Source organism: Chlamydotis macqueenii, chromosome 1 (assembly GCF_036417535.1).
Source record: "Chlamydotis macqueenii isolate bChlMac1 chromosome 1, bChlMac1.mat, whole genome shotgun sequence".
Classification (NCBI taxonomy): domain Eukaryota; kingdom Metazoa; phylum Chordata; class Aves; order Otidiformes; family Otididae; genus Chlamydotis; species Chlamydotis macqueenii.
The window spans coordinates 203,404,323-203,430,977 of record NC_141556.1 but is presented as its reverse complement, the minus strand read 5'-3'; the positions used below and the strand labels follow the sequence as shown (position 1 = coordinate 203,430,977).

At 43.0% G+C, this 26,655-nt stretch overlaps 2 protein-coding genes across 4 annotated transcripts in view; both read right to left on the bottom strand.

Annotated features, from left to right (window-relative positions):
* MAML2 (mastermind like transcriptional coactivator 2) overlaps nucleotides 1–468 on the bottom strand; it is a 218,954-nt gene extending 218,486 nt beyond the window's left edge. Inside the window, exon 1 of the mRNA XM_086739606.1 lies at nucleotides 58–468. Coding sequence (XP_086595732.1) covers nucleotides 58–447 — 390 coding nt within the window. The 5' untranslated portion in view covers nucleotides 448–468. The remainder of the gene's footprint in view (nucleotides 1–57) is intronic.
* Nucleotides 469–7,128: 6,660 nt separating this feature from the next.
* CCDC82 (coiled-coil domain containing 82) lies at nucleotides 7,129–24,922 on the bottom strand. 3 transcript variants are annotated; one of them, XM_086739607.1, is made up of 8 exons: nucleotides 24,814–24,922; nucleotides 23,643–24,198; nucleotides 22,765–22,981; nucleotides 21,548–21,640; nucleotides 19,433–19,557; nucleotides 17,862–18,032; nucleotides 10,226–10,411; nucleotides 7,129–9,691 (listed from the first exon to the last, which is right to left on the bottom strand). In XM_086739607.1, the coding sequence occupies exons 2-8, from the start codon at nucleotides 24,189–24,191 to the stop codon at nucleotides 9,626–9,628; spliced, it is 1,407 nt and encodes a 468-aa protein (XP_086595733.1). In that variant the 5' UTR covers nucleotides 24,192–24,198; nucleotides 24,814–24,922; the 3' UTR covers nucleotides 7,129–9,625. The 3 variants fall into 3 exon arrangements, with proteins under 3 accessions (XP_086595733.1, XP_086595734.1, XP_086595735.1); XM_086739608.1 differs by having other exon boundaries at nucleotides 23,643–24,223; nucleotides 24,814–24,834; XM_086739609.1 differs by lacking the exon at nucleotides 24,814–24,922 and adding an exon at nucleotides 24,362–24,520.
* Nucleotides 24,923–26,655: the final 1,733 nt, after the last annotated feature.

Genomic DNA, 26,655 nt, shown 5'->3' with positions numbered 1-26,655 from the left:
GGCGGGGGGGCTTCTCCTCACGGCCCCTCCCCGCCGGCAGGGGGCGCTGTGACTCACCGCCAGGAGGGCCGAGGCGCGCTGCTCCCCCGCCGGCTGCTCCCCGTTGATGCCGCCGTTGCTGAGGAGGTGCTGGTGGTAGTCCGGGGGCGCGGCGGCGGCGGGGGGGGCCGCGGCCGGAGCCGCCTTGGGGTGCTTGCCGGCCTTGCGGGCGCCCTGCCCTTGCTGGACGAGGTGGAGGAGCTGCAAGGTGCTCTCCCGCTCGCGGTCGGAGCTCTCGGCGCGGCCCCGCTCGTAGCGCCCCTGGCAGCTGAGGTGGTGCTGGCGGCAGACGGCGATGCGGGCCCGCAGCCGCTCCACGATGGCGCTGTGCACCCGGGGCGCCGCCGGGCCCCCCCCCAGCAGCCCGGCCCCCAGCCCCGCGGCCTGGGGGGGAGCCGTGTCGCCCATCGCTGGCTTTGCCGGTCCTGGCCCTCCGGATGGGTCGGTCCTCACTGCCGCATGGAGGGGCGGAGGGGGGGGGGTGGAGGGAGGCGGGGGCAGCGGCGGGAGCCCGAGCCCGGGGGCTGGCGGCGGGGCGGAGGGCGGTCAGCCCCGCGCCCCCGGCCCACCCCTACCCGCTGACGGCCCGGCGGGGGGTTGACAGATCGGGGCGGCGGGCGGTGGCGGGGGCGGGCGTCCGGCTGCCGCTAAGGTTGTGGCAGCATCGGCCGGGCGGGGGTCGGGGCCGTGTAGCCCCCGCCGAGGGGCTCCGGGGGGCGAAAAGGGCGCCCGGGGGTGGGGGGGAGCTCCGCCGGGGGTGGAGGGCGAGGGGAAAAAAAAAAAAAGCCAGCCGCTGCCTCCAAAACGAATCCCTGGACGAAGGAGATCTCCCTCGGGAATGAGTGAGACTTGGCAGGTTTATTGATTTAATTTTATTTCGGGGGAGCGGGGGGGTGGTGGGGGGGAGTTGCTCCTTGAAGTGGAAATTTATGCAAGGAAAGGCATTGCCGTGCGCGGCGGCACGGAGAGACCCCCGGCGGACCGAAAAGCTCGCAGATTTGGTGGAGAGGGGTTTGTTGGGGTTGGGGCTGTTTGTTTGGTTTGGTTGGTTTTTTTTTTTTTTTTTTCCCTAAAGTCTTTAGTAAATGTGCAAATAAAGAGCCGGGGAAGGAGGAGGAGGCGGCTCGGGTTAGTTTCGTCTTTGTGCTTTCTCGTTTCTCTCGCCCGCTCTTCGGTTTCTGACCGTGTCCGAGGGTCTGCCGCCGAGCTGTAGTTCCTCTAAAGATAAGAAGAGACGGATCCCCCGCTCCGGAACAATGTCAGTCCGTGGATTTCCAGACCACGCTTCGCCTTCAGTTAATCCAGCCACTGGATAAAATCCGCACTGCTTTCGGTGGTTGTTTCCCCCCCTCAGTAATAAAGCAGCAAGCTACGAACCCAGGCAAAGAACTCCTCGCGCGTACTTTCCCTTGTACTCCCAGATACTGAATAGTTTCAAGTAGAGTTTCAAGAAAAGCACGAGGGGGAAAAAAAAAAAAAAAAAGAGGAAAAAAAAAAAGCCAGCCCCTCTTCAGACAGGAATTACAAACGGAGAGTTGCACTTACAAACTTCCAGCCTTTTGCACCCAGGACAGTCCAGCCACTTTTCCTTTGCCTGTTTGTATGTCCCGCCCCCGGCCCGCCGGGCTGGGGGGTTTTGCCGGGGGGTTCTCGGCGCTGCCGCTGCCGGACGCTGCCGCCGCCGGGTGCCCGGGCGACCGGTTGCCCCTCGGCGCGGCGCGGGGGCGGGAGGCGGGAGGCGGCCGGCGGCCGGGGCGAGGCGCGGAGCCCCCCAGCGGCGGCGGAGGGGAGCCGGGCGCGCCGCCGCTCCCCGGGAGGTGTTTGCATGGGAGGGAGCCGAGGAAATCCCCCTTCGCCTCTTCGCTCCCTACCTGGGGGCCGGGCCGCGGCGGGCGGTTCGCCGCCCCAGCAGCCGCCGAGGAACGCGGCCTCCCGTTCCCCCTCCCTCCCTCCCTCCCTCCCTCTCCCGGCGGCGAGACCTTCAGGCGAGTTCTCCGATAAATCACGGCGCTGCCCTCCTCCACCAGCTGGATTTCTCTGGCACAAACGGTAGAAAAAACAAGCGGTGCCTTCGAGGGCGCACGACAGGAGGTCAACCTTGGGATGTGAGAGCTCCGGGCGAGCTGCTTGGGTGCCCGGGACAAGTCACGTAGCGGTTCCTCCCTGGGAAAGCCACATTCTTGGTGCTTCTCTTGCCCGACCCCTCTTCTGAGAGCAGGGGTGGCCAACTGGGAGATCTGGCCCCTGGTACTGGCCTCGCTGCAGCTGGCGGCCGGCGGGTTCTGCGTGTTGCTGTAGGTGAGTTGTGAGGGAGGATGCAGAAATAGCCGGGAGCCGGTCAGCTTTACTAAAGCAATATGTTGTTGTGCTGCCATGGCTGTATTGTCTGGGTTCCCAAAGGCTTCTTTGGGACTAAAAATGGCCCCCAAGCATGCGGAGACCCATCCCTGATGGAAAACCTTTATGGTCTTTTGGGACTCTACAGCCCCTAATGCAAGGCTCCATCACCTAATTTAGTTCTGCAGTAAGTCCAGTCAGAAAAATACACAAATTTCATCACAACATAGTGGGAGCATTAAGCTGAGGATGAGGAGGAACCAATGGTAATCCTCCTCTCAGGTGGTTCTCTCCCCTTCCAAGGTTGTGCATGCAAATGCTTTGGCTGCTGATAATGAAATTACACATTCCTGGAAATTCCCCCCAGATAAATAAAAGATGTGCAGCGCTGGACATATGAAAAATATGAAAGCAGTCATTTCATGCCCCATCTCCTTCATGTTGCAACAAACATCCATGTGGCTTTCCAGGATCTGGCTGTGTGAGCACCGGCCAGAGGCTCCAGCACATTTGGACTTTGATTCTTCACTGAGGGACAAGGTCTGGGGAGGCCGGGTTTGTGGGTGTGCCACCTTCAGAGGAAGGCATAGTGCTAACAGGAAAAAGGGATTTTTTTTTTTGTTTAACCTTGACCAACAGAGGAAGAGCAGGTTATTATTTGATATACAACGGTAGCATGCATCTGTTGAGAACAATGGGCTGGCACGGTTGGAAAAAATAAAAGATGAAATTTTAATGTTTGTGAAGTAACAGACAATGTCACCTTTGCTTCAGGCCTCCCTCCGGCTTTTGTGCGTTCTTTATGGCTCAGATGTCACTGCTGTGTTGGAGAGGGTCAGTCACAGAGCGCACGTGTAACAGAATACACGAACCCCACGGAGGATAAGGATAAGGACTTCTGAACGAAGTCTTGGCTGGGGTTTCGGAGCTGCTGTGGGCGTATATCGGTGGTGCTGCTCCGGGCGATAGCGGGGCAGCCGCGAGAGTTCTCTCTTCCTTACAACATTTTGTAAAACTCAGAGAATGATCTTCCAAAACAAAGTTGGTTTTTTTTTTTAATTTTAACTTAAGACCTTTAAGATTCACTTTTTGCCAAGCAGCATCTCGTGCGTTTTGCGGTTTAATAGATCCCTTTCAGGGCGAGAGGCAGCTGGTTGCAGGGACTGTGCTCAATACACAGCAAATGCTGCCCCCGGTGTTTCAGAGAAGGAAATACCCGAAATCCATCCCTCAGCTGTTCGAGTTTTGTCCAGAAGACCGTGGCGAATGTTACCAGCCCCTGGATACAGCTATCGGGTTTGGACTGGCTGGTTGTCAGGTTTCTTAAAAGCAAACGGTTCTTAACATCATCGTTACATCACTTGCGATTCGTGCCAGAGGCATTCTAATAAGCACACACGATAAAACATTAACATAACAGGTCCTGAATAATTAATTATTTTTTTCCCTTCTGTCGACATTAATTTGTGACCTTTTTACGTGATATCGTAATCTCACATGAGCTGTCATGCTTGAGCATTTTTCTCTGTGTGAATTCACTTTTGCTGTCAAATCTCTGAGTTCCCTAAGTCAGCAGCCCCTTCGAGATCAGCAAAGCACTTATTTGTCCTGGGTTCACAGCCAGGAATTCTCACCATAGATGTCCCATTGTTTTAGTAACTTTCCAAAAATGGGGGGAAAAAAGAAAAAAAGATTGTGCTGAACCTATGTAACTTAAAAACTTGAGTACATGCTTAAATCTCAGCACATAACTTGTTCATCTGTGTTTAGAAATCATGTATCAAATTACTTCAAAGTTACATTAACTCCACTGGAACAGCACGTGCTTAATATCAGTCCTACAGAGGATTTTGCAAACTGGAGCTTTGAATTTTCAGCCAATTCCCATTATTTGCGTTTTGGTGAGAGTTCTTAGCCATTTTGAATGACTGCAGTTGTACTTACGTGTCTTTCCTGGGGTATTCCCAGCTAGGCAGGTTCGCGTACCATGCTGCGCGCGTACCGTGGAGCTCACCTGGCAAATTGTTTAACTCTGGAGCAGTCTGATTGCACCTGAGTCAGTTTTCTTGTCCTTAAATTTTGGGCACAAGGCACATGTGATTACTGCTCTGTTTAAACTGTAAAAACCATCTTGAACATAGACGAGTTTTTAAATTAAGAATATAATCCTTAGAGCAATCTAAAGAAACTATGTCTATGTCTTATTTAATAAACAACAGGGGTGGTGGGGGGGAAAAACCCAAATGAAACAACCCCATGCCATCACTTATTACCTAGAAAAATACCAAAATTCACACAAACTCTTCAGGGAAGTGGAGTCCACAAGGGAGTTATTATCAGTTATTCTTTCAATACAATTTCACATATTTCTCACATTATTCCATAGCTGGTAGATCATACTTCCTTACATTATTTTGTCTCACCTCTAAATTCAGATTAGAAATTGGTATTTCTTATTTCTCAAAGCAGAATCAGAAAGTTAACTTTATAAAGTCTCTTCTGTATGTGCTGGATATTTCTCTTGGAGCGGTATTGTATTTACATGTGTTTATCTAACACACCCACTCTGTTTATCCAGACAGACTTAAAGAAGGATAAAACTACAAGTCTTTATTTATCCAAATAAGAGTAAACTAGGAGAGTTAAGCATGGGAATTGCCTCTAATTGCCTGCTGAACTGCTAGAAATAGCTGCTTTTTGGAAAGAGGAGAAGCCTTCACTGAAAAAAAAAATGACAGTTAACAGCTATCTGCTATTAACAAAGTTTACCATCTGTCCTGGTTTCAGCTGGGATAGAGTTAATTTTCTTCCTAGTAGCTGGTCTAGTGCTGTATTTTGGATTTTGTATGAGAGTAATGCTGATGACACACTGATGTTTTAGTTGGTGCTGAGCGATGCTTACATGAAGTCAAGGACTTTTCAGCTTCTCACACTTTGCCAGTGAGAAGACTGGGGGTGCACAAGAAGCTGAGAGGGGACAGAGCCAGGACAGCTGACCCAAACTAGCCAAAGGGATATTCCATACCATACGACGTCATGCTCAGCATATAAACTGGGGGGAGTTGGCCAGGGGGAGTGGCCGCTGCTCGGGGACTGGCTGAACATTGGCAGGTGAGCGGTTGCATCACTTGTTTTTCTTGCGTTTTGTTTCTCTCTCTTTTTGTTGTTTTCCTTTTGATTACAATTTAAAACAAAATTCTATCATTAAACTGTTTTTATCTCAACTCTTGAGTTTTCTTACTTTTACCCTTCTGATTCTCTCCCCCATCCCACTAGGGAGGTGGAGCGAGTGGCTCTGTGGTGCTTAGTTGCCAGCTGGGGTTAAATCACAATACCATCCCATTTGATCAACACATTACTTTTTAAAAAAACTGAGGGACACTGGCAGAAAAACACATAGTTTTGTACTTCACTGCAGGAACTGGACATAGGATATAGACCAAAAAGGGCCTCTCAGAAGTACATCAATTAGTAAGCCTGATCCTGTGCATAAATAGCTTGTGGGAACTTTATCATTACCACAGTCTCCAGTTACAGAACTTAAACCAGAGCAGATTATTCAAACGTTACAGGAACTAAAGTAACTTCCAAGTATGATCATTAATCACTAACCCCAAGTCTAATCACATACTGAGCTCCCTTCATTGTTCTATTAAGACAGGTACTTTATCTTAATTGGAGCTACTACTTCAGAAATTAACACTGAAGACAATTCAAGATGTCCCACCAGAACAAGCATTACATTCTCTCAATCCTAACTTCGCTCAAATTTTCTAATGTGGACAAGGAAGTACAAAAGACTGGTCAGACTTCTGACTTCTCCCATCACTAGATATTTGCATGATTTTTTTTTCTGCTAGAAATATCCTGAGTATTTCTATGTATAGAAGGTCTCGGGGGGTAAAAGTCCTCTTTGTACTTCATGCTGTAAAAGTACTAGCATTTACAGCCTGTCCTGGAAAATTTGATCTAAATTTTTACATATACAGCTCTTCTAAACAATCTTTTCATTTCCTGTGGTGAGGACAAATGTAAACATGAGGTAACGATACCTCACATTCTCTGTCTTGTAGAAACTCTTTAAGTAAAACAACAGCCGCAAAAATATTATCACTTCCTCCAATCTCGGTGAGGGGAATATCAAAGGTTAAGAAAGACTGTACACAAACATTGTGCCAGCCCCTGCCAAGCCAGATCAAGTATCAGTTTCCTACTGAAATAGAAATCAGTGATGTCAATTCTAGGCATTTTCTTAGTCCAACTGGTGATGCCACAGACAAGATCAGTAAACTTATGGAGGGACTTTCTTCCAAGAAACTCTAACAGGATACTTTTGTATCCCCGTTAGAGACAGAAAAATGTAAGATCTGGAAAAAAAATGCCTGCATGAACAAGAAAGAAATAGATAGCTAACACTTTTTAGGTGAATGAAGAGGTGAGAAACATGATCTGGGATGTGGTAGATATAAAAAAATTAGTATAGTTAATCACTAGAATAATTTGTCAATTTTCATTTTCAATCAAAATATATGTATTCTTGAAATATTATCAGTATCAGCAATTCAGAATTTCCCAAACTTATTTTTTTAATTTGGTAGCAGTTTAAATATGGCAAAATGAGAAACTGACCATTCACTCTGATAGCAAAATTTTTAAATAAAGTCATACATTCTCGAGTTTTCAGAAAATTCCAAAGGTAGGAGAAATGAAGAAGGAAGGGTCAAGAAAGGTCTGGGAGGGCATACTCCATGATGTGGTACAAACCCCATTTATTTCAGAACAGTTTTCCTTTGTAAGAGTAAAGTTATACCAAACATAAATGTTATTTTATTATTCTAGAGAATCCAACAAAAGTGTACAGAGATCTTGTTAAGAGAAAGAAGTGGGGCATCAGGGGGCACTACTTTTCCTAAAAGGGATATATTTGAGACGGATCCTTGAGTACTTTTACCACCAATATTCCCAGCAAAACAGAGAAAAGAAGGAAAAAGAAGAGAAAACAGAGTTCTGTCAGCTTTGGTAACCAGGTAGATAGCTGTAAGATATATTAAATCTCAGAATATTTACATATCTAACACAGTTAAGGTATGGAAGTAATATCTTCAACACAAGCTCATTGGAGAGAAAGTCTCAATCTGTTTACTGGGATTTTTCACCTTGGTTTGTAAATCTTGTATCTGTATGGGGTATAAGGGAGAAACAACACCACTAGCTCACTCTAAAAGCATATAAAACATTGCTGAATTTCAATCCCTTGAAATATAAAAGCAGTTAATTTCTTACAATGAATACTGGAAAAAAGATACTGAATGACAAATCTAAGGTACAGTTCCTACTGAACAAGGTGAATAGATGTTCACTGTTAAGCAGTACACCTGCCAGCAGCTGCCCATCAGCATATCCGTTACCTGTGGAGTGGCATAATGAATGTGGGGAGTTCTTATGGACAAAGCCATGAGAAATTAGGTTTCATTAGTTTTGCTTCTGAGAGAGTAACTTGTTAAAAGAATCTACAGTGTTAACAATATCTTCCCTTTTACTAAGTTGCTTAGCCATAAAAGACTAATAAAAGAGTATGTACATACAGCAGGATGTAGGAACAGTTCCTAACTGATTCAAAACCCTGCGCCCTGCCCTCATCTTAGGCTACATCTAATTAATTTTATATGCAGCACAAAGTACGGGGACAGAATCATAGAGTGGTTTGGGTTGGAAGGGACTTTTAAAGATCATCATGATCAAGGACATCTTCCCCTAGACCAGGTCGCTCAAAGTCCCATTAATGCCTGACCTTGAACACTTCCAGGGATGGGGCATCCACAGCTTCTCTGGACAGCCTGTTCCACCGCCCTCACTGTAATAAAGTACTTTCTTACATCCATCTATACACACTCTCAGTTTAAAACTGTTGTCCTGTAACAACAGGCCCTGCTAGAAAGTTTCTCCCCAGCTTTCTTATAAATCCCCTTTAGGTACTGGAAGGCCGCTATAAGGTCTCCCCAGAGCCTTCTCTTCTCCAGGCTTAACAACCCCAACTCTCTCAGCCTGTCCTTATAGGAAAGGTGCTCCAGCCCTCTGATCATCTTCGTGGCCTCTTCTGGACTCACTCCAACAGGTCCATGTCTTTCTTGTACTGAGGGCTCCAGAACTGGATGCAGTACTCCAGGTGGGGTCTCATGAGAGTGGAGTAGAGGGAGAGAATCAGCTCCCTTGACCTGCTGGCCACACTTGTTTTTAGGCAGCTCAGGACACAACTGGCTTTCTGGGCTGGGAGGGCACATTGCTGGCTCATGCATGTCGTTTTTCAGAATGGATAACATGGTACTCAACCCTTTCTCACTCCTCAAAAATCTACTCCCTTGACTACAAAGAACACTGTTTTGGGCTCCATGCAATTCAGGTAAGCCATATGTCATGATTCTGATAACTCCTACTTCCTGTTAAGTTATGCTGGAAGAATTCTCGCTTATCTTACATGGCCACATTAATCCATTCTCTTAATTTTTCTGGTTACTGCAAGTTGTTGCCATTATGTTTGCACAACATAATTTGATGTTTAAACACTCTGTAAATTGCTGCAGCTACGTTATCAGAGATGGCGCTGAGGGCCCAAGCATTCACTTAGATGGCTAAGCCAGACTCAGTCTGTATGACGCCTATAATATGACTCATCACCTGCTCTCTAAAGAGAGGAATGAGTACTGTGCTGTAAACGTAGTTAGGACTGCAGAATACTTCCTCTGCTTCCTTGCAGCAGTCTATACCGACTCCTCAGAGGGGAAACAGATCTTTGCATTTGGGTCCTGTTTATCTAAATGGCTGAACTTCCTTCCATATAACAAAGAAGGTAAGATGCAAGTTTTTGTACAACGTAGCCTCACCTTTCCAAATGTACTTACTTCAAAAGGTCTCAGCATCTCCTGCCTTCCCTACAATGCAGCTCAATATAAACAGATGGAAGTTTTATTTCAGAAGTAAACAAATATTGCAATGTTATTTTTAAGAATAGAAGAAAACTTAAAGTGACCTATGCAGTAAGACTGGAAGGACTGATTTGGTAAAACTTTGCGTTATTATTGACACAGATGAGGAAAAAAAAAAGATACAGCACATTCTGAAACAGTAGTTTAAAGGCATATGGATTTAAGCCTAAAAAGAAACTTGAAGACCAAGCAGAGATAAAGTGCATGCAGATAAAGCAGACCATTCAGATTTTTACAAGATGTCTTTCAAAGAGCTGTATGCCCACTTAATCCATTTTCTCTTCTTGGAAATTGTCTGCATCATTCATGTAGTCTTCAAGAACATTGTACCTCTGCAAATAAAATAAAACCTGTATTATTTTATCAATGTTTAATAACAAATTACATAAATACTGCTTTTTCTTTTTCTTCAATACACTAACAAGCATGACAATAACAATCTGAAAGTTTGCTAAATGCAACTGTACTACAAGTTGTCTTAAATTAGTTCATACAGTGTTTTTGAGCAAGTCAAAGTACTTCAGCGTAAACAGAAGAATACGATATTCTTGCTGTGCCTCACGTACGCGTTTCCAGTCTTTCTAAGTTACAGCTTGAGTCTGTTGTGTTGCTGCTTTCAAATGAAACAGGAGCCTGCCCACCACAGCCCAGAGATCATGCAGCTGTCAAAAAGCTTCATGTCAAAGGCTGACACAAACCCTCTGTGAACGCAGGAGCATACCACTGTCTGAGAGACTGGGGCAGCAGAAGTGGATGATTAAGCTGAGCTACATTACTGAAGCCCAGTAATTCAGAACTGATATATTAAATCAGACGTTTATCTCAGCTTACTTTTATCTACTTGGAAAAGGATACATCAGTCATACCTTCTGAATCCACCCACTATCTTCCAACTGGCTGAAAAGCCGTTCAACTGTGTCTTTGACTGGTTCGTCCTCAACGCCATCCACCTCGGTAATGGAGCTGCAATCCACGTACAACTTGTACTTGAAGTGCTTCAAGTTATGATAAACTCTTGTACGATTTGCACACACGACGCCAACCTTCAAAACCTAGGCCAAAGTGAACAAATCAGTCTCTCTGATGGAAAGAATGGCTAAGTAGGTCTAGTAAGACTTTATCGGTCAGTCTAGGAAGACTTTTTGAATCATGAAATAAACAGAATGACACTACATGCATAAAATCAGCACAAACCCAGGTGGTTCTCACAGCCACAGCAGAGCAGCTTCTGAGCAAGGAGGCAGCCAGCAAGTCTATGCAATGGCAACTCATCAGTACTGTTTTCTTGCAAACACAACCGTGCTTATAATTGCTAGTATCTTGCCTATCTCCTGGTGGAACTTTGTTACAAAATCAATAGCATTTTAGACAACCATTATATTGTGAAAGCAGAGGAAGAGAAACTATTTGATTACTTTTGCTTAATATGTAGTACTTCCTAGGGACATGAAACACCAGTTCTAGCATTTTGTAGACTGACGAATATTCAATAGTTCTTCAAATAAATACATATGAATACAAATAGACATATGCCTAGAATCATATATTTAATAAATATATAGAGACACTTAATTTCATAAAAATTAAATCTGAAAACCAAGATTTTATACAGTGCAAATGTTAATCTGTAACTGTCTGGGAGGTACAGTTAGGCCATAATGCCATGGTAGAAATCAAAGCCTCTGCATTTCTCAGTTATTACCAGTTTTACTTCTATAATTTCCATGCAGAAAAGACAGAACAGTCTTAAAAAGTTTTCTTTATGGCAGTATTTATACATAAACAAATGGTAAATACACATGGAAATAACACAGTCAGAGCATAGATTAGAGTAGATTCACTGCTATCTATCAGCCCTAACATTAAATACAGGCAAGTATTTGCACGTATCTTCAATTCAGATTTTATACAATGATGTTAAGCCATGAAAGTGTTTACCTGAAAACACTGAGTAATATACTGGTTACAAGACTTTCTGGCAATCCTAAAACTTCACTAAGAATATATGAAATTTGAGGTGTGGGGAGGGAGAAAGAGTCAAAGTTAATCTGCATTTAAGGACATCCTGCATTTCACAAGGGTAAGTTTTGTCCCATTTCTACAAGAGAAGCAGTTCAAGTACATACAATGGCAAACAAGAAGTGGAATCTATCCCCAGTAAATGACCCACGAGTGCACGAATTACTACTTCAACCCATGGAGACAAAGCCTATCAGGTAAGAAATCTACATCTGGCTGGCTTTCAGAGGTCAGTTTTTCTACACTCAAAAGCAACATAATTAATACAAGTATAATGAAGTTCAGCTCCTGATAAACACAGGAGAAACTGATTCAATGTTACTTAAAAAACCCCCCATCAACTTATCCTTCAAGGGCAGCATTGTTCTGGACTGATGTCTTGTCACATCTTTGCGAGTAACAAGCAGGTAAGTGGCTAAAGGTCAAAGTTCTCCACACCAGTAATGCAAGCTGTGACTGTACTGCTACTGCAGATCACAGGCACATATATCAAAAACCCCAACCACGTTATATGGCCTTCTATGACGGGGTGACGGCATCGGTGGACAAGGGACGAGCAACTGACATCATCTACCTGGACTTGTGCAAAGCTTTTGACACTGTCCTGCACGACATCCTTCTCTCTAAACTAGAGAGACATGGGTTTGATGGATGGACCACTCGGTGGATAAGGAGTTGGCTGGATGGCCGCACTCAGAGAGTGGTGGTCAACGGCTCAATGTCCAAGTGGAGACCGGTCACGAGTGGCGTCCCCCAGGGGTCCGTGCTGGGCCCGGCCCTGTTCAACATCTTTGTCGGCGACATGGACAGTGGGATAGAGTGCACCCTCAGCAAGTCCGCCGACGACACCAAGTTGTGTGGTGCCGTCGACACGCTGGAAGGGAGGGATGCCATCCAGAGGGACCTTAACAGGCTGGAGAGGTGGGCCCGTGCCAACCTCATGAAGTTCAACCAGGCCAAGTGCAAGGTCCTGCACCTGGGTCATGGCAATCCCAGGCACAAATAAAAGGCTGGGCGGAGAATGGATTGAGAGCAGCCCTGAGGAGAAGGACTTGGGAGTGCTGGTGGATGAGAAGCTTAACATGAGCAGGCAATGCGCCCTTGCGGCCCAGAAGGCCAACCGCATCCTGGGCTGCATCAAGAGAAGCGTGGCCAGCCGGTCGAGGGAGGTGATTCTCCCCCTCTGCTCTGCCCTGGTGAGACCCCACCTGGAGTACTGTGTCCAGTTCTGGAGCCCCCAACACAAGAAGGACATGGACCAGTTGGAGAAGGTCCAGAGGAGGGCCACGAAGATGATAAAAGGGCTGGAGCACCTCTCTTATGAGGACAGGCTGAGAGAGTTGGGGCTGTTCAGCCTGGAGAAGAGGAGGCTCCGGGGAGACCTGATAGCGGTCTTCCAGTACCTCAAGGGGGCCTACAAGAAAGATGGGGAAAGGCTGTTTAGTAGCGCCTGTTGCGATAGGACAAGAGGTAATGGTTTTAAAATAGAGGGGGGTAGATTTAGATTAGAAATTAGGAAAAAATTTTTTACGATGAGAGTTATAGAACACTGGAACAGGTTGCCCAGAAAGGTGGTGGAGGCCCCATCTCTGGAAACGTTCAAGGCCAGGTTGGATGAGGCTCTGAGCAACCTGATCTAGTCAGGGATGTCCCTGCTCCTTGCAGGGGGGTTGGACTAGATGACCTTTGAAGGTCCCTTCCAACCCTAACCATTCTATGATTCTATGATATACCGCAAATTATCCCTTCTGAGCCACAACAGTGATACCCTTTATTGCTGCCATTGGTAATACTAGTAATACTCTTTTAAATTATGAGAAGGTCAAGTTTTATTCAATGCTTACAACCTGCACTTTCAGGAAGCTTTTCTGAATGCATGACCAAATGTTTGCACTTGTGAGCGGTTCCCCAAAACCCCTAACCTACTTGAACAACCTAGCACTAGCAGTATCTACTGACGAGAGTAACAGAACAGCATAATTATATTCATAAAGATTATATAAACTAAACTTCTATTTATATGTATTATTTATATATTTTCTGAAATATATGAATATACTTAATTTCTATTTATTCTTATTTTATATTTAATTTATTTATTCTTAATATGGACTAACAGCCCAACTGATATAAGCAGGTGTAGTATCACTGAAATCAAGAAAGACACACTCACTTAAAAGAACTTTTCATCTGACCTACTGTAGATGGTTACTGACATTTTAACATCCTGAGACAAAAAAAACCCCTATTACTATATTGCAATTCTCTACTGATCATGTACCTATATGCAGCTTCTCTTCCTACCTTACCCCAAACTGAAAAGCTAAGGCTTGTGTTTGGTGTTACAGGTGCTTCTGAAGTGCTACCAACCAATGCATAACCTTGATTTATTCAAATTTCCAGAAGCACTACTTCAAATACTGAAACAATGAAGAACAGAACTGCGGTGTTTCATAGAGTATTTCAAAACTTTTCAAGCATCCCAAGAAACGAGGCGTGGCATCTGGAACATTATGTGATCTAAAACAGGAGATACCATCTTGCATCAAACTGATATCCCAGTGCTTTCCCTGCAACAACAGCTAGCAGGAGATATTTAGGAAGTTAGTACAAGATGCAGGATGAACACCAGAATGATCATAACATTACCGTACAGCTTCTAGCAGGCAACATTTAAGACAGACTGTATCATCCCAACTATCACGTTCCATACTGTGGAAGAAGCTTCCCCAAGAACCTGTCTAATCCCTTTTGAGACCCACTAACACTTTTCGCTTCCAAAGTATCTTGTGGCAGAGTTTCATACTTTTTTTTATGTGTGAGGTGTCAAGTACTTCTATATTGGAGAGATGCCAGAGGAAAACAGCTAAACATCATATAAAGTCATTATGTGTTGTGTTTTTAAAGTGAGAAAGATTGTCTAAAAATACAATGCTATTTCAGAATGCAGCTTTGGAAAGAATCTCAGTACTGTAGTCATTCTAATTTTTTCCCCTTGCAGTTCTCAGTGACTCTGTCCAAACACTTAACTTATCTACTCATAGTGGCCATATTGGCCAAAGTTGTGTTAAATCACTTTGTATGGAATGCCAGGAGCACAGCCTGACAAGAGCACCACGTGTAGCGACTGAATCCATGTCCTCTAAGCACGATTAGAAACGGAAGTAGAACACCAAGACTGAGAGCAGAAAACAGTTTATAATCCAGGCGAGATAAGAGCAAAGAAGTGTGGGGGACACCTACACCTCTAAACTGCTCGATTCTGCCTGACCATGGAGGAATGAGAACTGGCAGCTATGCACTGAACAATCACTGCAAGCCTAAGCAAAACTGGAACAGCTGTTTCTCTTCTCTTTCTACTGGCAAAGCAGAATACTTCAGAGATGAGAGAAAAGAAAATTCTTATGCCAGTGCTGAACAGCCTTCTCTTTCAGTCAATTAAGTTCTTGAAGTGCCAGTTTTATGTAGCTCTGTGTGCCTCCCCCCCACCCCCCGCCCCGCTTTCTTTTTTCTCAACTGGCAGGACAAGTTGATCAACGCGTTGCCAGCAGAACTTCAAAGACTACTCGAGAAAGTACCTTTAGCAGTCTGAATTACAGGTCACCACAAGAACACAAATGTTGCATTACAAAAGCACTATCAAAAATTACTGGAAAGTGCACAATTTCTCTTCTGAGTCTGTCCTACAGCCACTGAGCTATATTGAGCATGCACATAGCAGGCATCTCACCAGATGCTGGCGTATGCAGGGTAAAAAAAAGCTCTCATTTTCTACTGTGAAGCTGAAGAGGAAAAAAATGAACTAGCAAGTTAGTTCAATATTTAGTAGGCTATTTCAAGCAAAGTGAAAAAAAGCCAATGGGGGGACAATGTTTGGACAACAATGAGGGAACTGCTACTGTTATTTCCACAGTTAAGTTGGAAGTCGAGTAAAGATTAAATTCTTGTGCTAGTTCACTTATTATTTCTGGTTAGGTAAGGCACACACTTCGCATGCATAACTGAAAATTTTTAAATTAGTGATCTACATTTAGAGACCTATGTAAGGAAGAATAATGACTGTATGATGGACTACAGTATCAGTGCTAGTATGATTGCCAAAGACTTACTGTTTTCCTGCAATAAACAATGGGAAAAGCCTTGCCAGAAAAGCCTAGCTCTCTTGACTATCAAAACAGTGTATTAACATCTGCTGCTCAGAAGGGTCTGTTGTCTATTTAAGAAAAACTGTGGCACAGATTTTCCCAGATTCTGCATTACACACAAAGCCCAGTTTGATGACGTAATGATAATCACACTGACGCCCCTCAAATCTAAGGTAGAATATTTGCAAAGATCCAAACGATATAGGCTTGTGCTTCAGTAAGGCATACTTCCAGCCTGATGACAGTTTCACTTTATTTTTATGTAAGAAATCCTATTATACTGCATTTCAAAATATATTGTAAATACAACTTGTCCTGACACTTTTTTTCTTTTCAGCAAATACTGTGAGAAACTCTAGCTTGGTACACAACTGCAGCAATATTTTATTCTTGCCAAATTTTGTGCTTGTGTGAATTACACTACTTAAGAAGGTCATATGCATAGCTAACCCTAACAATTACTGGTAGCTGTAAATTTGAAGGGCAGATCCTCAAGTATTCGGAACACCTAGATTCTTAAGAGTCAAGGTCTTCAAAAGCCTCAATGGAAATATAACAAAATTGACTGCTCAAGTAATCTAAAATGATGACCTAGTGCAACATCACCTAACGACATGAAGGATGTGTTTAATTCCAGAAACATAATTTAATCTAAAATGTCGTAGTAGAGACAATTGAGTGAGAAAGAGATGCAAGACTACCTAAATGGAAATGTCTCGTAGTTTGGACAAGTAGTTCTGATAATGTAGTAATGAGAAAAAGGCTCTAACAAAATGTATTGAAGTAGTTAGGAACAAGTCTTCTCAAAAGGAGATCAGCAATTTCAAGTGACAACGCAACTGAGATGTTAAGATACTTTGTCCTGGGTGAATAGCTACATGGGAAATAGCAGATGTGAAAAAAATCTGAAGAACGAAGCAGTAAATTCTGACTAGGCTGCACTTGGGCTATTAGAATGACTATTTCACTCAATATTCTGACCTAGAGCAAACAAGAACGGTTGGAGTGCCCATGGACACTAGAGGCACAGTAGGAAAAGAATTAGCATACCTAGTGACCCAATGCAGAACAAAACTTACTTGCAACAAAATAGAAAACACAGTAACTCAATGGAGATGATCCTCCGTTATACAGAAAGTTACCTTCACAATGTTTCTGAAAGCTAATCGATACAAGATTCCTGCTGGGAAAGGCTGAAGGGCATTGTAGGCACATACACAGATAAAGGGCTTTCAAGTGATCTAATTTCAGTGAAAACGCATTCTGATGTGTGTATATCAGAATATATGTAAACCTGATGCAAATGTCATTCTTGATTTAAAGCCTCAGACACCTGGCACACAGAGATAGGATCTATTCAAGATGTTAAAAAAAGTCATAGTATTTCTCAGGTACTTGGTGAAAACCAGGAATGCCAGGCATGTTCAGAGCATCACTCAGTCATGTAATTTCTTCACCACTGGTTTTCCTTTCTTTAAGATATGCATCTGCTTTAGGATTTTCAATCTTCTATTAAATGTTCTCTGACAAAACAAAAAGCTACTTTTTAAATAACTGATTGAGTGTTCGTATTAGAACTTTGGTTAGTACATGAATCTTCATGCATGCTGTCAGCCTCTTTGACACGCAGTTTCAGACTGCCTCCCCATGCACCACAAGAGACAAGCATGCTGAGCAGGATGTGTAGGATGCCAGGTACCTTGAGTTTCCTTCTTGCCCTGGATGAGACTCAAACTGTAGAGATTTGAAGCACAGGAAAAATTGAGGCAAATGTCAATTTTGACTTGAAGGCAAGAGTTCTCATTAAACCCTATTGTCTTTCTTTTTTATCATGAAGTCCAGCTCACAGTAGGGTACACTTACTAGCGCCTACCACAGTATGAGTACATGTGCTGCACCAGGTACTAATATTAAGTGGCAAAAGTGGGGAGGAAACTGCACAGCAATCACTGTGATGCAGGTAAAACCAAAGATCATAGAAAAACATCAGATTTATTTTCTTGATAGAAATTAGATTTATTTGAGAATACTTTTCATCACTTGTTTCCCAAGAAACAAGAAAGGATTGAGGGAGCAGAGGGAAATGCCTCTACTCATCCTTTCAAGTTTCATAGGAACTTCCTTTATAATTCCTAGCTAAATCCAAGACTATAATCATCCAAACTGCAAAATAATCCTCATATTTTAAAAATTAATAGGGTTTAGACATGGAAGTACAGTCGCTTAACTCTTGCTTCTAGCATTATAGACATTATATGTGTTGATAGGAATGGACAGATTTTCTGTAACACTCAGCAAAGATTAAAAATAATTACATAGGGTGCTTGTTTGAAGTTACCTGCTTGTCATCTGACATGAAGTCATCTGCTTCCAAAGTTGTACTATTATAAAGCCTTCCAGAGAGCAGCACATTAAACTTACAATATCGATTCAATTCACAGGCCTGACAGCCTATATTTTTTGGATTTTTCAAGATTATGCGAACATCTGGGTAACAATCCACACGCTCCTGAAAAACAGATTTCAAATAACATTAAAGAATCTCTGTAAACTGAAAGATCCCTCAAATAGGCTGCTGAGTACTCTGTACTTGCACAAAATTCGTGCAAGAGAAACCAAAGAGATTAAAATTTGAAGTCTTTCACCATTCAGTTGTGAACATATACCTTCTCAGTCATTTTCCAACATTTCACTCAGTTCTAGTTCATTAATTCTTGCTTTTGGCTTCAGACTGTCCTGGTTTCAGCTGGGATGGAGCTAATTTTCTTCCCAGTAGCTGCTGTGTTTCAGATTTAGTGTAGGATTTGGTATGTGAAGAATGTTGATAATACACTGATGTTATCAGTTGTTGCTAAGAGATCAAGGACTTCTTCAGCTTCTTCAGTTTTGGTAATATGCAGGTGCAAGAAGCTAGGAGGGGTATAGCCAGTACAGTTGACCCAAACTGGCCAAAGCAGGTGTTCCATGGTGGTTGGTCAGTGGGCAGTTCGCTCTCCCTCTCTCTCTCACTGCTCAGGATCTCTCCGGGATCGCTCTCGGTTCCGTTCTGTGATCGCTGCTTGGGATGGGCTGTTATCGGTCATCAGGTTGTCACGCAGTGAGAAATTGTGCATTGCTTGTTTTGTATATTTTATTATCCCTATACTTTAGTATTATTATCATTATTTTTTATTTATATATAAAAATATATATATAAAATTATCTCTCCCTTTGCTTTCCTAGTAAATTGTCCTTATCTCAACTCATGAGTTTTCCTTCCTTTCCAACTTTCTTCCCCATTCCCCCCAGACAGGGGGAGAGAGCGCAGCATGGTACTTGGTTGCTGACTGGGCTTAAACAACAACAAGACCTAAAGAACAGCTCCTGCATCCTGGCACTTATTTTTCACCTTCTTTTTGGAGGGGGTGGGGCTGCAACTGTATCAGCTGGCCTATTTATTATACAAATAAATACACTGTATCTCTCCACTGGCCATACTCCATTATTACAGTGATTATTAGATCTACAATGAATAGGTTACCGTATATTGACTTTTTAAAAAAAGTAGTAGAAGGTTGATCATGAACACACCGGTTTATCTTTTTGTGAGAGGAAGAAGAAAATTTTTTAAAACATTCAGCAAGTGACAAAAAGTCATTTGCTGAAGTTACCTGGACAGGCATCTAGGTAACTGAGAACAGATTCTGCTCTGTTACCTGAATGTTTATCTGGTTATAAACGCATAAAAAACTTCCAATATTTGTATCAAAAGAAGTTACATAAGGTTAAGAACAATGAGTTTCTATTAAAGAAGTATATATAATTATAGCAATTATTGTACCTTTACTAAGAATTACAGTATGAAAAAAAATCTGCCAGTAATAACATGATTTGAAGACCACTTCACTATTTAAAGTAGAAGCTACATACCTTGTATCGATCTTTCCAGCGACTTCTAGAGATTAAGTTCTCAAGACGAGGCTGAATGAAGCGATCATCCAAATAATGAAGTGAGAGCAACATATCTTGTGCATACTTCTTTTGCCTTGTTCCATCTGTTCAATGAGAATCATTACTAATTTGCTGACCGCTCTATGTTGTAGAAGTTTCTTAAAATAAAATTTTCAAGGACATTGTGCTTCTGCATACTAAGAACTATGAATGATTTTAATGAATTACTACTGAATACATTTGCTACTGTTATCCATAAAAATGATCCATGCATCTTTGATAAACTGATACATTTACTTATTTTAAAAGTCCGTAACACGTGAGGTACATGAAAAAGGCGGGAAAAAAAAAGTGCCTTGCTTTTTGTCCAGTTTGTGTAAGCTGTTCAGTTTGTGTAAGGGAGGAGGCTGCAAGCCATGAAAACACACTGCTCTGAGCTGCTTGCAGCAGATTTTGACAATTCTCTTCCTGACTTATGGAGAACACATAGAAACTGACCTTTACTCTTCAGCAGCAGTCAAATGCCTTAAGTTAGGCAGGATAAGTACTTCCAAATACTTACTCAGGTAAAAGAAATAAACAAGTATGAGGATGAGTAAAACTACCACTATTCCACAACTGTCTCCGAAATATGTGCTAGACTCCAGGAATTAAACAGGACTTCCATAGATGCAGGCCAATCCACACTGTCCTGAGCTTCAGCATGTACAGACACAGAAATTAATTCAGCTACCTTCCCTAGCCTTTTAGCAGTGCTGTTATCAAATAAACAGAACCAAGAAGGATCACTGGCTACCTAGCTTTCTACATAAAAACAGTTAATTGTCATTATAGCCACCATAACTACATGCTTTTCCATATACACTTTACACACACACACACTTGCAGTAAGTCAGCTATACTAAAAGCTTGAAGAGGCAGTGCTAGACCATAAAAAAATCCGTCACAAGAAAAAGCAAGTCTGAATTCTTAATACTAAAGCAGCTGCTCTTGATTGAAACTAATTAACAGATCATTTCCATTAACTCAGAAAAATACATTCTGTGTTACAAAAATGTAACTTTGCAATGCTAGGCTATATTCATACTATACAACGTTCTTCAGAAAGCCAGAATACAACCTCCAACTCGCCTGCACAACTGATCTACTTCCAGCACGTTGGCAATAAGTTGTTAGTTTTGTAGAGCATATGCGATTTGAAATAGGTGGAAGCTATTACAACGTAAATCTGACAAAGCTGACTTATTACTTTTCATAAGCTTATTTTCACTCGGTGAAACAAAACAAACACCTGAAAGAACTAGCAGTGGTAGATGAAAGACACTTCTAGCTCCAAGACTACACAGCCTTTATTTGCAAGTCTGTGGTGTACTTCAGTTTCTCCATTCCCTTATTTCCCGATGACACCAAAACTTCGTCTCTTTGGCATTTTGCTGACTCCTTCCACAACCTGACACTGAGTCCTCTCATTAATCCCATCTTTACGGTGTTTCTGAAACTACAAGTGAGGTTGTCATTCAGCCCCACCAGGCCAAATGCCAAAAAAGCACTTCCTCAGCAAGAACAAGACAAGTACTGACTGCAGCTGAAATGTAGTTATCTGAAAGCACAAACGTTAAAAAACAAAACCAAAACAAAATAAAAAAGGAAAATAAAACAAAATCAGTTATGGAGTAAGGTCCATATTTAAAACTATTTGTTATCTATCAAATTCCTGAGAAAAAAACTATGAAAGACACAACATTCGGACAAATCAGCTGACCTTGCAATGTTTTCAATGAAATATCTATGTTGAAATTAATTTCACTTTCATGCTGGAACTGTTACTACTTATCAGTAACACAGAAGCACTTCCCTACATCTCAGAATGCCTTCTAGGCTTAAAAAAATAAAGGTATACATTTTTCCAGTATTACTCTACCCTTTTCAGACAGATTTTTTTTCCCCCCTCCAAAGTTACAGAGTAGCAAAATCAAGAACAGACCTCAGGACTCGCAGTTCTACACTCTAATCAGGAGACACACCTTTCCCTAGAATAAATGTCATTGTGTAACTTCAAATGCACAATTTTATTATTTAATGCAATTTACTTACCATATAACGAGCTCAGAAAAGTGTCATCAATTGCATTTATGAGGAAAGCCTTTACTATTCTTTTGAAGTGTACATAATGATCACAGCGAGATACTAGGAAGAAAGCAATATAACCAGAATGAAAAAAAAAAAAAAAAAAAGTAAGCAATGTTAGAAGTCCTGTAAGAAGAATTATCTTTTTCCATTATTGTGAAGTTAGAGTTTTAAAGTAATTTAAATATGGATTTAAAAATAATTTCAATGTACAACATCTACACCCTTAAGACCTTGCCTTTAAATAGTGCTTCTCATCTCAATGATCTTAATTGATTTTAGCATCCTAAGTCACATTTCGTTTCAGCAAGATGAGCCCACAGTAAGAGCTACAAACATGAAAATAGGAGAATAATTTGTTCTATAAAAAGCAGAAAATAACACAAGCCAGAGATGGCTAGGCTTATGGGGGCTTTTTGTTTGTCTGTTTTTAACTTTTTCTAACTTTCTTTCAAAGACACACAATTCTACTCATGTCTTTACTGGGGAAGAAATACCACAAATGCTTGTGACTGTCTACAGTAACACTGACTGTCCAGTCAGTATACAACTGCTTCTGAACAACAAAATATGCAAGAAGAGAACTAGCATAAAGTTCTGTTTCAGATCTCTCTGCTCCATCCAGGTAACAGTTTTCATAAAAGAACCTGAAGTTTTCTTGCAGTTCAGCTGAAACAGACCAATGAATTCAGAAACCCCTACAGACCTGTGCTCCCAAATCTCCCCACCATTGGGAAAAAAAAAAAAATCCAAAGCCCTAAAAACTCCAAACTCATGTCAAGAATTTTACATCACTCTTCAGAACAGAATTTGGCCAGAATTAACATAGCTGCTCTTAGCATATATCACAAGATCGAGGATGATGCTTTTAGGTCTCTGGAGGAATGACTGCATCATAGGTAGCCCACTTCATCCTAAATCAGACCAAGTTAAAAAAAAATCTGTGCAATAGGGTTTCCCTTCCTTCCCCCTAAATTATAGCCTCCCTTTAATAAGATACAGAAAGACTGTAAAGGTCCACTGAGGAAACCAGAGCACTTCCAAAATAAACTGAAGCCTTTTAGGAATCTGCTTTTAAACTACTATATTCTACTACACAGTATCTGTATTTACAGTTCACTAATATTTATTACAGCACTATAAGGAAGTTACACATACAGAATTGTCACTAATTTTGATCTTACAGTGTGGGACGTAGTATGCCAGCAACTCGCTGTTTGATCTATTTTCTTCCTTCTGTTGTGGCTGGTTTTCACTCTTTACATGCTCTGTGTTGTCATCATCATCTTCTTCTACTATAAAATCTTTCATGCTGTCACTGTCAGTTTCACTACCTTCTGTTGGTGTGAGGGGCAAGTGACAGAGTGGTTCCTCCTCTATTTCTGCTTCATCATTAGAATCCTAATTAAATTTTAAGAAGTATTTCAAACACAAGAATTCTCAGTATTTGCACTGATGAAATACTGCATATACTGGATTAGATTTTTGGTCTTCTAATAACACTATTTGTTCAATTAACACAAAATAATATGTTTCAAAGAAATACATCATTCTGCACTAGATTACAATTACTTTCAGCTTTAAATCAGCCATCTCCATGTACTTCGCTTCAGTCTATTTGTAGGAATTAAGCTAACATTGGATCTCTAAGTTACTTCAGCAGGTATTTTGCTTCTTGATAAAAATCATTTGATAGTCCTCTCACACATCTCTTCTTTATGGAAGAAAAGGAATTACAAAGAAGTTTTTCCTTTCTGACTACGTAGAGAAGATAGATACCTGCATTCTAAACTGCTTAGTCATCAGAATCCCTAAAAGAGTAAATGAAAGGAAATTCTTAAATCCTCAGTGATTAAAATTAAACTCAAGAGAAAGGTTTTCAGCAGTCAATATTGTCATCTACTTAATGCGACGACTGTTAAAATGTGACAGAACTACTGACTTGTCATGACTAAAACCCAAACCGAAATAAATAAAATCGCACTGATTTCTGTCTATAAATCTTCACCTTCCCCTACATTCGGCATTTTCTCCAACTGAATTTCAAAGATAAAATCCAGACCTCACAATTTTCGCTGCTGCAGGATCTCGGAGTTGCTCTTTGTCTTGCAAGCTCTTTCAATTTTGTAAACACTTTCTGTTTCCTAGTAGCAGAAAGATTTTCTGTACAGCAGGTTTTATCAAGTTGCTGTTCTTGGGAACTCTCATCTTCATCCATTATACAGTGGCGTTTAGCAAAAACTTTTCTAACAAGTATATCACTGTCCTCACTTTCATCACTGTCGTACAAGACAGAAGTGTTTGACCTCTTACGCTTCCCAGGCACAATGCACTCATCCTCACCATCTTCTGTTACTTCCCCATCGTGGCTTTTCCCTTGCTGATCTGAAAGGCTGTTCTTCCCAACAGTTTCATCTGTTTTGTCTACTTCATCTTCTGATGTGGTAGGCTCTTCCTCCTCAGAGGTACCTGAGGATTCGTCACTGCTGTCAAGCAGTATGAGCTCCCTTTTAGTGCGTCTCCAATCAACTCGGGATTTGGATGATGACACCTCTGTTCCTGCTGTCTTATTTCTTGTTTCGTATTTTCTGACAACTGCTTTTATCTCCATTGGAAGGCTGTGACAACACACCAAAATATAAACTGGTAAAACAAAGCACTTATTACATTATGCCAGTCAAAGAAAAAAGTACTGGGGCATACATATTAAGTAAGACACAGACACAGAAACCAGCACGAAACAAAATTCAGCATGCACAATAACTTCTGAAGAGGATATACCTTACTTAAAAAACTGTAGAAGAGCATTCACCCTGCATGAATGAACCGGAAAAATCAGCTCTGAAGAGCAGCCACAGACCCCACCATCCCCTCAAACACCGAGCCTACAGCCGGGGCAGAGCGCGACACTGCTCCTTCGGGATCACCACCCTCAGGCCTCACTGAGGAGCGGCCCGGCCTCCACAGCCGCTACCCTCACCTGGGGAGGGCCGGGCCCGGCCCGGCCCGGCCCGGCCCGGCCGGCCCCACGCAGGCTGGCGGGTCTGGCGGGCCTAACCCCGCTCACCCCCCCGCCCGCCCCGCAGCAAGGCCCGAGGCGCCCGGCTGCCGCGGCCCCACTCCCGACTCTGCAAACGGGCGGGGCTCGGGCCAGCAGAGCTCATCCCGCTCGCAGCCATGACACATACAAACCCCCGTCCCGCAGCAGCTCGCGCAGCAGCCGTTACTTTTACCGTTAACCGTCCCGCCGTCCCGCGCCCGAGCCGCTGAGAGGAGACTACCGCCCCTCCCGGCGCCCTGCGCGCCGCGATTGGCCGCCACCCCCTGTCACTCAGCGGCCGCGATGTTTACGGAAGTGCTGGCAGGCCGTGGCGGGGGTGGGTTTGTGTCACGTGATGTGCCCGGGCGCCGCGGGGTGGCGCGCAGTGCTGGAGAGCCCGAGGTGCCAGGTTCGAGTCCGCCCCCCGGCACAGGACCGCCGCCTCGCGTTCTGTTAAGAGTGTGGTGGCTTAATTGTGGCCGCGCTTTTTCCTGACACTGATGTAATTCCTGAGGAAAATCTGCACAGCCTCGCGAGGTGCAGCACCTCCTCACAGGGGCTGCCAGCAGCTGGTACCAGTGGCCTGTCACTGAGTGCCAGCCTGGCCTGAGGCTTCCCCTGCCAAAGCTGCATCTCCACAGGCACCAGCGCTCATCCTCTCTGCTGCCTTGGGAACAAAACCACTAAATTTATTGTGTTCAACCCCCAAATGATGGGAGATGTGAAAGCAGGTGGTAGAGGAGGTTGTGGCAGGTGTAACTATGGGGGTGTTTTGGGGTGCCAGGAGCAGAAATCACAGTGGTGTCCATGCTTGGGAAAGCCTCTGCCTGCCTACCCATCCTCCGTGGGCTGCTTAGAAGAAAACAATGTGGGTTTTTTGTGTCTGTAAATCACATTTTGGGTACAGTGCCTGCAGATCCTCATAAGGCTCCTGCTTCTGGGCCTCTCAGCCAGAAGCAGGAGCACACTGAGGGCTCCAGTTCTCTGCGGTTTGTGCTATATACACGTAGGAAAATCAGAGGCTGGGTGGTAAAGAGAGGTCCTACCCGTGCCGGTGCTTGAGAAGAGACCTGCCAGCTCAGCACGGGGCTCTTTTTCTTGGTAATACCATCTTGGCAGCGTGCACCGAATAGCTGAGTATGTGTGTTGCTCTCAGCTGGGGCTGGCCCTCATGTGTGGAGCCCCAAAAATGGAGGTTAGGAAATGGGGAGGTGGCCAGAATACTGTCTGAGTCGCAGGGGAAAATGAGAATATTGTGGCAGAGGAGTTTGGGGGATGGAGGGTACAATAAATTCATAAGGAAGTAAGTTGCACTACTTTCGCTGCTCAAAGAACAAGACATTTTCTAGATGAGTATATGCAGGAAACTATTAACATCTATAGTAATGAGCTTCTGGGTTTTTTTTCAGCTTAAAACATCTATTGAATAGGATGCTGGATTCTGTTCAGAGCTAATACTCGTACAGATGCATTTTAATAACAAGATTTGTGTCTTAAATTTGCTCTTCTCTTCTTGATTTGAGGTAGAAAACTACTGCTATCTTGGAACTCATTCTGCTGACATTTTTTTTTGGTACTGTTTTAACAAGACCTTCCAAAAGTCTCCATGTATTTCTTTTAAGAATAGGTGGTAACAAAGACACAAGGAGAGGAAATACCTGGAAATGGAAGACAATTCTTTCTCATTGTATTTGCCTAGGACTGCTATGGATTTCACATGGTGACGACGTGTGGCCAGGTGTTTATGTAGGTGGTGGGTTGAATTCCCACCAAAATACTTATATTGCAAGGATTAGAATGGTTAACATTCAAGGATTATATTGCATTAAGGGATTTATAGTCCTGGGCTGCCGTTTCTTTTAATTGCTTTAAATTTAAAGTTAGTACGTGAATTTTCAAATAAATAAACAGATCAGAGTTTGCTCAGGATTTAAAGTTTCCTCCAGACTGTGGTGGAAGTTAAAGTTTCAGGGTGCTGCTCCGTCCCTGGTCTTCATCGCTTTTCTTGCTTCTCACGTCGCCATCTAGTGATAAA